A 9,827-nucleotide genomic window follows, 5' to 3' on the forward strand; every position below is an offset into this window, starting at 1 on the left:
TTCCGGAAATACATTGCCCGGTGTGCCCATTTTTTCATCTCTCTGAATTTTAAACCCATATCTTGTGCAATAATAAGTGAATACATTTACACATTCTCTACCACTTTAGAAACTTTACATACATCATTAAAGTTTTTACAAGATCAAACCAGCACAAAAAATAAAGGAAAAGACAAAATAAACATTTTCCCGAATGATTTACCAACCCTTCTAAAATCTTCGGATTCAATGAACAAAATCGATATACAGTACCTTGGAGAACGAAGCAATGACCATGACCTACTTCTGAAGCTTCGTCTCCAAAAAAAGAATACGCAGGTCGAACACCATGGAAATCTACATCTACAGGCACTATCTGCTACAGAACTAACCGTGGTTGTATAAATCCTTTTTAGCATTTAGCTGTCCCTCCCGGGAATTATTGATCAGAGATGCCAAAATCATTTCTATCATCGAGAGAGCCTCAAACTCTATATTAGTCGATGTTGGCGTAAACCTTTACCGAAATGTGGTTGCATCAAACGGACATACAATCCATTCTTTGCTGTTAAAGAATCATGTGTACCTTCCTCTACTATCCTCCCTCCATTGAGAACCACAATGTTATCCACATGTCTCATCATAGCCGCTCTATGTGCTATTAGAATCGTTGTTTTGTTCCCCATTATCAATGTGTCAAGAGCCTCCTGCACAACCCGGCTCGATTCAGATTCGATAGACGAGCTTGCTTCATCTATTAAGATGATGGGAGCATTCTTCAGCACTACCCGCGCTATCGCTATTCTCTGTTTCTGTCCCGGGGTAAGTTCCACGCCTCTCATCCCGATATGTGTGTCGTAACCGTGAGGTAAGCTGCTGATGAAATGGTGAGCATTTGCAATTCTTGCTGCTTCCTTCATCTCAGCTTCACTCGCATTATGTCTTGCATATATGATATTCTCTCTGATTGTTGTGGAAAAGATTATGGGTTCTTGCTGAACCAAACCCATGTGGCTTCTCAACCATCTCAAATTATACAACTTCAAGTCTCTCCCATCTAGTAGGACTTGACCAGCAACTGGGTCGTAGTATCTCTCTACTAGTGAGATTATAGTGCTTTTTCCAGAACCCGAAACGCCAACCACAGCTACGGTCTGTCCGCCACTGATTTTCAGACTGAAGTTGCTCAGCACAAGTACCTCGGGTCGAGTTGGGTAGCAGAAGTCGATGTTCCTCAGTTCAATGCTTCCGTAGACATTAGGCGGTTTGAGAGCAGAGTTATCATCTGGTTCAATTGTAGGGACTCGATCTATGATCTCAAAAACTGAAATGAGAGACTTACGTCGCTTGAGGATGTACGGTGCTAATCCAAATGGCTCGACAAGGGCAAATGTAGCAAATGAGAAAACCATGTACTCTGTTATAGCTGTGGATAATTTCATATATCCGCGGTCAACAGATAACGCAGTGCACCATAGGAGGAGCGCATTGCAGGCGAAAAGAAGAAACTGCGAGAAACCAAACGCAAAACCAATAACCATCCCATGGAGAAAGCTCTGTCTGAGTATCCGCTGGAGCTGCATCCTGTACAGTTCCATCACTTTGTTACCAGCACAGAAAGCAACAACAGTGTAGATGTTTCTAACAGCATCCTCGAGGACTAAAGATGCCTTTCTATGCATCTCCTGTATGCCCTTTGAGAATCCGCCAAGCCACAGTTTCTGCAAAATCGTTTTGGTGATGGTTAGAATGTTGTGTCGGCTGAATAAACAAACATTTCTGAGCTACGTGCATTGAGAATGAGGAAAATAAAATGAGCTACATGCTAAATCTCTACTTGAATTTGAAGGTTTGCAAAATCAGAAACACATGATAATGAACACAAACTGACTAAAATATAATAATAAATTTCAAAAAAATTTCTAGATGGAACAATGCAAACCTGAGCAATGGCAGAAAGTGTGAGTATTGGCAAAGTTGCCAATGCAACAAGGGCCAAACGCCAACCAAGCAGCAACCCAATAAGAAGAGCAACAATAACGGCAAAACTATCTTGAATAAATATTGAAAGCCTGTTGCTGAAGGCAGCTCGGACAAAAGTAGCATCATTTGCTAAACGCATTGATAAGGTATCTGGACTGTTCTCTTCATCATCGAACCATCCAACTTCGTTACGCAGCATTGCTGTAATATCAGGAAAATTAATGAACTGAGGCAAGTAAAAATAGTTAAAATGTGGTGAAGTAGATTAAAATTAATAAAAAATTTCCAATACCTGAGAACATCATCCTCCGAACTCTCTCCGTCATTTTCTCCCCCATTATGCCAAAATAGAAGTGCTGCAAGAAATTGGCAACAACTGTCACAATCCCCATGCATGCAATGATTAAACACCATTTGTCAACCTCCTCGCGTAGGTGGCCTCCTTTGCTTTTATAATATTCTGTCACTACCAACGCAATGACATAAGCCAGAAGAGGATTGAAAGAGCCAAAGATGGCAGCACCAAGACTCCCTAATACAGCATAAAGCCACTCTGGGAAACTAAGCTGTGCCAACCTCCAAAATGAAGGTGACTTCTTGTGTTGAGCATCCTTAGCCGGCTTACCATTTGCTGTAGTGTCATCAGAAAAACTAAGAGGACGACTAAACGTCTGAGAATGAGAACGCTCGTTTTTAGGATCGGATGTTAAAAGGGGTGAAACAGGGGACTCAGGATCTGAACCGTTTGATTTTTGACGGGGACACTGAACATCAATTTTAGGAAGTTCTGGTAACCTCATCTCGAAACTATCTTGCCTTTTGATAGTTGGCTCTTTATCAGCATCGTCCAGAGGCAAGCCATTTTCCCCCACTTTCTCAGGTGCAGGGCTATGATCATTAGGTGATTCTTCAGTATTAAAACACAGGTCCTGGGGACGGAACACACCATTACCTCTCTGAAGAGATGGAGACTTGATCATTTTGGGTGATGATGGTTCTTGGATGCCACAGTCAGCTGACGAGTCTCTCTCAACCTGAAACACCGCAGACTCCTTGTAGTTCCTAACTGGCATCCTGGACCAACATAAAAATTCCTTCACAAGTAAGCACCAGAAAATTCACACTCCTAGAGATTATAACAACAGAAACCAATGCCCAAACATATAGTCTGCCACATGACTACTACACGACTTAATAATTAAGTTCTAAGCTATCATACCTTCTTGGAAGCTTTGTTGCTTCTTCACACTTCAGAAGCTCAGCATACAGCCCACCAAGATTTATCAATTCATCGTGTGTACCCATTTCAACGAGCTGACCTTCCTCCATCACGGCAATATAGTCAGCATTTCTAATCAAACTTAATCGTCGGGCTATTATTATCGTTGACCGTCCCAACATCAGAAGATCGAGAGCCTCCTGAACAATTCTTTCAGCTTCGAAGTCTAGTCCTCCAGTTACTTCATCTAGCAGAAGAATTGTTGGGTTCAAAAGCACAGCTCTAGCAATCGAAAGTTTTATTTTCTGCTCCTCTGTCATTGATAAACCGGCTCTCCCGACCTAAAAGACAAACAAGGCATTTCCCACTTCAATGTTGAATACCAACTGAAAGAAAACAGGATTTCATAACAGTCTTTTTTCAAATGATGTCTACCTGAGTTTCATATCCTTTTTCAAGTGAGCTGATAAATGTGTGTGCATGCGCAATTTTGGCTGCCTCCTCTATCTGATCATGAGTAGCATCACGACCATATGCAATATTCTCTCTTATGCTCAAGCTTAGCAGAGCAGGCTCCTGGGTAACCAGGCCTATTTGGTTTCTCAGCCACTCCAGTTTTAGATTTTTAATATTTTCTCCATCAAGGAGAACTTCTCCTGCATAAGAGAAAACCACAGATGGAGTCAGCTCATAATTTTCTCCATGGACAGGTGAGTGGTGCATCTTAAATTACAAGTCAAAGTACCTAATGTTGGATCATAAAATCGTTCCATTAACGGAATGATGCTGCTTTTTCCAGAACCATTTCTACCAACAAGTGCAACTGCTTTTTTAGCAGGAACCGTCAGGTAAAATCCACTCAAGATTGGAATTTCAGGCCGTGACAGATAACTGAAATACACATTCCGGAACTCAATATTTCCTTGAACAGAAGCCAGCACATCTCCTTCTTGATTAGCCACAGAAGAAGAACGAGTTATCATCTCAAAAAGTCTATACGCAGCAATCCTTCCTTGATCAAAAGAATAGAAGTTCGTAGCAGCTTGGTTTAAACCCCTGCCCAACAGAATATGCATAATCAAGAGATTATTCTATGTTATAACATGTGTATATATGTAAATGTAATACTAACATCAACCGAACATGTATTAAATATGATGTTAGTAGAGAGTAGAGACTGGGAAGATTTCTCCACCCGGAGAAAAGCTTACAGGCCACTTAAAATAACAGCAAAAAGAGCTGCTATGATTTCTCCACCATTTGCCCTTCCATTGTTAACGAAGAATCGTCCAATCCAAAGTTGCAGAGCACACGAGCATATAGCAAGCCCATAAGTAAATCCAAGTCCAAGGCCTTGCACAAGACTAATTAATATGCCATATCTCAGGGTTGCTTGAAGGGAGGTTGCATATGAATATTTTGCTAGAGTTTCATTTGTAAAGGCATATAAAGTCCTAATGTAAGAGATTGCCTGCACATTTAAGATAAATCATTCTAAGAATTAGAATATTCATACCAGACTCTAACTGAGGCAATAAACTAATATCGGAAGGGAGCACTATAAAATGGGAACTGTAGGGTATACATTACAAAACGACTTGTAATCATGCATAAACTGGCAGAAGCTAAACTGATTCTTGATCGCGGTAAACCTCACTGTATCTACTGAAGTAACCTAGAAATTCGTGCCTAAGTGCAATCTTAACCCTCTCGGATTCTGCCTACCATTTTCTGAACTTAACTAAAAAAGTTTAATTAAATAAGAGCTAAAAAGAAAAGATGCTTAACTCTCTAAGCATAATTCTAAGTCAAAATATGCAGAAAAAGAAAGTTCGATGGAAACAAGGCACATATGCATGTGAGAAAATATAGTTATACAAACTTTTAACAGTTAGTTTTTAGCTTCCAGTTTTCATGCTTCAAGTATTCAGCGATCATATTGGAAAAAACTTCAAGTTTTAAATTGCGGCGAAGAGAAAATCTTGATGCTAATTCCATAATGTCTTAATAAACCTATCAATCGTAATACCTGTTCAGCAATGCCGGCTGCTTCAGCATATGCATCTTGTATGTTCTCAGCAAGTCTGTGGAGAAATATATTTGATATGCCTCCTGCAGCAACAATGAAAGGACCGGTGGCTAGTGTAATCAATGCAATTTCCCAGCAGTTGACAAATCCAATAATAAGTCCACTGATAAACGTAGCCATGTTATGAATATAATTTCCAACCTGCAAAGTCCAGGAACAGGAAGAAGATTAGAGAAATAGCATATCACTCACAGTGAAAAAGAAAAGATATGAACGAGAAAACTCAGAGTAGTCAATATAAAGGGAGCTGGACAGACATACTTTTTCGCTTAAAGCTGACTGAATGAGTAAGACATCGCTCAGCACTTGGCTCACAATATCCCCATTATTACCATATGTATAAAAGAAACTCATATCCTGATTCAATAGTACTTGGACATACTTGGACCTGATCACAGCGGTCTGCCTCTCTCCAGTCAGTATCCAGCAAGAAACCTCTATTATAAGAAACATTTAGTAAGAGTGACTGTTAAATAAGAAACATTTATATATGTATATTATTAAGCAAAAAACAACTTACCAATCCAACCAGAAATGAAAACACCCCCGGCGATGTAGACGATTGTCAATGAAAGCTGCACAAATGAGCACAAGTAACTTGAGATGGCTGGTTCGTATCAATGCTTTCAATAATGGAAACTGAAGCTAAACAGTTCAAAACACTCTTGACAACACACATAATAATAATAAACTAAAAAGCCAATTCGGAGGTAAATCGTCAAAAGCGAAACTAACCTCGACGAGGCGGTCAAACTGATCCCGAGATCTCTGGTGACCCAAATCATTAGAGAAAGCAAGAACCTCAACAATCTTGGCGAAGTAATGCAAGTAAACAATAAGCGCAGTACCATGAGCAGCAGCAGCGACGGAGCCAACAATCATAAGCACCCAATCGAAACGGTCAGCGCAAGCGAAGAGCTGAGAGAAAGGAACAGCAGCAGGAGGTGGCTCAACCTCGTCTAGCTCATCAATCTCTTCATCAGCGTCCGCTTGCGCTTGCGCCGCCGCCGTACCCGTGCCACCACCACCAGACTCAGCACCAGGGTCGAGATAAGGAGAAGGAGACTCGGGAGGCTCGGAGACTTCAGAGACTGGAGTTAACGGTTGCATATGAGGTGGAGACCATCCGAATAAACCTCTGGAGATCATCATCTTTGGAGTCCCCGAAGGAGCTCACCACGACGACTCACCTTCTGTGTATAAGAAGAAGAAAAAAAACCCTAGATTTAGAGATTTTTTAGGGATTTCGATTTTTTGGTTTTAATAGCTAAAATTAGCTCTGGATCTGTTCTAAGCTTTTCTTCTTTTTTTTTTTTGTATTAGATGAAAAAGATATGGAAGCGGAGAAGAAGAAAATAATTTTCTTCCGCCTTTTTTTTTTTTTTTTTTTTTTTNNCCTCCAATGATTTTGGTGAGATCTTTTGATCTTTGTGTTGCCGTTGCAGTGCTTTGTCATGTGTTTGTACTGTGCCGTCAAACACAGAAGAGCTGGTTCTGCTAAGCTAAACGGTCAATGCGACTATGGATTTTTTTGGGTCCGTTTTTCTTGCTTGAAGATAAATTTTTACTGGTGAGCTAATTATCAACTTCTTTATTTATAAAACATAACTGTATTAATCAGAATGTCAAAGAGCTATTGATGAAAAACGCGAATGCTAATTTTAAAAAGAGAATGAAACAGTCAGTTTAATTTCAAGTTCTGAAAATAATGGATCCGCCACATGTGAAAATTAGATCCGCCAATGGTAAAAATTGAAAATTCTATGGATGCTGCGTTGAAAATGAACAATTGCTATTGGTCTGAGTTGGGGAAAATAGTAATACTGTCCAGCTGGTGCACTATGTGGTGTGGTCCATATTTTGTTAAAGACTAAGAAGCATGTATAGCTATTTAGTGACATGAATGCTAAGAATGGAATGAGCATCTGTCTACAGGAACAGTGTAAGCCCCAAAGCTTGAGAATAAAAATAGAATGGTCATCAAGGAAGGAGACTTGCTTTGGCAATTGGCATAGCGAGAGAGAAAACATTTTTTTTCATGATGGGTCTAAAGGCTGCTTGATATGGATCTCAACATAGAAACGTCATCTCCTCTAGTTTGGCAAAGCTAAGTAATGATAAAAACACACTTAGACACACATGAGCATCTGTCTACAGGAACAGTGTAAGGCCCTGTCTTGCGCATCAATTACAAGTAGATTTCTGAATGGAAACAAATTTTTCTTGGCAGTGGCACTCTTATGTATTTGCATTGCAGCTGATATATCGCTCCCGGTCGAATACACGATATGCGTGGTCATTTGACTGAAAGAGATTATACCTTCCATGTGGCTGCTCTTGAAATGACAGTGGGAAGAGTTACAAAAGCTTCAAGCCAAGTGAGGATTTGGAGTGCAAACAGAGAAAATATCATATACCATAGTTGGAAACGATCTGAAATATCAATACTCTGTTTCGTTTTCTGACTGTAACATCACAATTTATAAGCCCTTTTTGGTTACTAGCTAAAGCTATACAAAACTGTGGTTCAGATTGTGATAGGAGATCAAATTGGCCAAACTATATATGTTGTGAAAATGAAGTTAGGTTAAAAAGCAGAGAGAGAGAGAGAGAGGGGTACGTAATAGGTAAGTCAAGAGTATTGAATCTCACTTACAGGAAAAAACAATATTGTTAAGAGAAGAAGAATGCACAAAAATACAAGAAATGGGCCTTTTCAAAACAAGAGATAACCAAACCAAACTTGATAATTTTCAAACAGTGATCTTGAAGGAATCTACCACAGTGTGAAGCCTATCTTTCATCTTCTCCCACCTCCTCTCGTTTGCTCCCGTCGTCAATGTGTAGAATTTTCCTGCACAGCAGCACGCCAGTCACCAATGACTCTTTCGAAAATCCAACTAAAAAATAAAATCAGATATCATTGTGAAGTCATGGAGATGATAGGTACCATTAAACACAGTGATTACACCGAGGGCATGGCGGGTGTAGTTTCTAGCCTGAACAGTGAACTCAAACTGATAATAAGTCTTCCCATCAACATCATGCTGCATCAATTGAGACAAAACCACTCTCTATATAATTACACTTAAGAGCCTCAATACTCAATGTAGTAGTTGAAAGGTTATCTCAAAGGAGCAAACCTCTGATGCATCAACAAGGTTTGTTTTCTGATTTGGAGGGGCCAAAACTTTCTTTATCAGTGTTTCAGCGATCTGTGACCAGACACAAAGTTCAAACATTTTGAGAGAATTTAAAACCAAAATAAGAAGAGAAGAATGTAACATTCCAATGGAACGTAACATACAGTACCTGCTTGGGAGGGCCAAATTCTTTAATAGTCTGTTTGCTAGTTGGGATCAAATTCACACTAACGCTTTCTAACGGCTCAATAACATCTTTGTATACCTTGTCTTGACCCTCAATCACAACTTCCTAGAACCCAATATTCAAAACGAGGTGGTTATAACTAGTAAGTATTTTCTGTAAATGGGTCGGCGCGGTAGGTAGTTTAACTAAGGAAGATCACAATGATACCTGCCACCCAAATGGATAGATAAACGAATAAGCATCCTTATTGTCAGAGACAGCAAGGAATCCTTTTTTGCTTTCTGCAGCAACTGAGTCATATATATCAATCCTCTTAGGATAACACATTTCACAAATATAATGCAAAAATAAAATATAAAAAAAAATAGTGTCAAAAGGCAAAATCTGGAAACTAAGATAGGATTAGAGAAAATCAAAACTTACATGATACTGGAGCTCTACTTAGCAATGAGATCCAAGGAGCAACAATACCAAACGTTACAACCAGACGTCTCTGACGTTTACCTGAAAATAAAATTAAAAAACACAAACTTTGTAAATGGTAAAACAAAAAAAAAATAAAGATTCATTTTTCTAGCTGCCATCAGGGCAGCAGAATCTGGAGAGAAATTATGATGAATTGAAACGAAACCCTACAAAATTTAATAAGAAATCGCAACAAACCTTGAAGATCAGAAGAGGAAGACGAAGAATGCTCAGCTTTTACAAGAAATGAAACTCCTTTCCTAGAGCAAGGAACACCAACCTTAGGGATGGAGATTGGAGAAGAAGAAGGTGTAAGCTTCAGAGAAGCCATTGGCGAAGAGACTAAAGTGTATATGTGGTCGATAGAGATTAGATCTTCTGTTGTCTCTTTATGGATGGATTCGGTTCTGTCTCAGTTTTTATCCACTTTGAAACTTCCTGACCTTTTAAAAAATATGCCAGAGAGAACGTATATTTGCAACAAAAAAAAAAAAATATATATATATATATATATAAAGATCCTTCGAAATAATAAATCTTTCCGGGATAACCCCTACACAATCAACGCTTCATATTACAACCCCAGCGTCGATGCCTACCAAAATTCCTGGGATCCGAGACCAGATCCGATACGAAAATTAATATCCGGAGTTCCCTTCCGGATCTTGGAACGTCGATTTTTCATGTTAGGATATCCGATAGGAGGATGTTGTCCGAATTCACATTTTTAGATTATACTAAGTAATTTAAACTGATGACAAA

General features: G+C 39.3%; 3 protein-coding genes across 3 annotated transcripts in view; 1 reads left to right on the forward strand and 2 right to left on the reverse strand.

Moving 5' to 3' along the window:
• LOC104781412 (3-oxoacyl-[acyl-carrier-protein] reductase FabG-like) overlaps positions 1 to 103 on the forward strand; it is a 5,322-nt gene extending 5,219 nt beyond the window's left edge. Inside the window, exon 4 of the mRNA XM_019244799.1 lies at positions 13 to 103. Coding sequence (XP_019100344.1) covers positions 13 to 46 — 34 coding nt within the window. The 3' untranslated portion in view covers positions 47 to 103. The remainder of the gene's footprint in view (positions 1 to 12) is intronic.
• Positions 78 to 6,627, reverse strand: LOC104781409 (ABC transporter B family member 20-like). Its single transcript, XM_010506080.2, has 11 exons — positions 6,006 to 6,627; positions 5,791 to 5,845; positions 5,532 to 5,707; positions 5,211 to 5,411; positions 4,393 to 4,652; positions 3,927 to 4,237; positions 3,617 to 3,837; positions 3,182 to 3,522; positions 2,255 to 3,036; positions 1,922 to 2,163; positions 78 to 1,700 (listed from the first exon to the last, which is right to left on the reverse strand). Exons 1-11 carry the CDS (start codon positions 6,420 to 6,422, stop codon positions 471 to 473), a joined length of 4,236 nt encoding a protein of 1,411 aa, XP_010504382.1. The 5' UTR covers positions 6,423 to 6,627; the 3' UTR covers positions 78 to 470.
• LOC104781413 (psbP-like protein 1, chloroplastic) lies at positions 7,874 to 9,524 on the reverse strand. The gene is made up of 7 exons (XM_010506085.2): positions 9,264 to 9,524; positions 9,024 to 9,104; positions 8,808 to 8,890; positions 8,583 to 8,705; positions 8,414 to 8,485; positions 8,221 to 8,317; positions 7,874 to 8,124 (listed from the first exon to the last, which is right to left on the reverse strand). Exons 1-7 carry the CDS (start codon positions 9,394 to 9,396, stop codon positions 8,024 to 8,026), a joined length of 690 nt encoding a protein of 229 aa, XP_010504387.1. The 5' UTR covers positions 9,397 to 9,524; the 3' UTR covers positions 7,874 to 8,023.

Source organism: Camelina sativa, chromosome 4 (genome assembly GCF_000633955.1).
Source record: "Camelina sativa cultivar DH55 chromosome 4, Cs, whole genome shotgun sequence".
NCBI lineage: Eukaryota > Viridiplantae > Streptophyta > Magnoliopsida > Brassicales > Brassicaceae > Camelina > Camelina sativa.

What these genes read in the sequence shown, in the direction of transcription:
- LOC104781409 (XM_010506080.2), bottom strand. Translation starts at nt 6,422, where the DNA reads ATGATGATCTCCAGAGGTTTATTCGGATGGTCTCCACCTCATATGCAA. An exon ending in CAGCCGGCATTGCTGAACAG is followed by an intron (nt 4,653 to 5,210) that starts GTATTACGATTG and finishes TTAAATGTGCAG; the next exon opens with GCAATCTCTTACATTAGGAC. An exon ending in CACTTTCTGCCATTGCTCAG is followed by an intron (nt 1,701 to 1,921) that starts GTTTGCATTGTT and finishes ACGATTTTGCAG; the next exon opens with AAACTGTGGCTTGGCGGATT.
- LOC104781413 (XM_010506085.2), bottom strand. Translation starts at nt 9,396, where the DNA reads ATGGCTTCTCTGAAGCTTACACCTTCTTCTTCTCCAATCTCCATCCCT. An exon ending in TCTATCCATTTGGGTGGCAG is followed by an intron (nt 8,706 to 8,807) that starts GTATCATTGTGA and finishes ATTGGGTTCTAG; the next exon opens with GAAGTTGTGATTGAGGGTCA. An exon ending in ACCTTGTTGATGCATCAGAG is followed by an intron (nt 8,318 to 8,413) that starts GTTTGCTCCTTT and finishes CAATTGATGCAG; the next exon opens with CATGATGTTGATGGGAAGAC.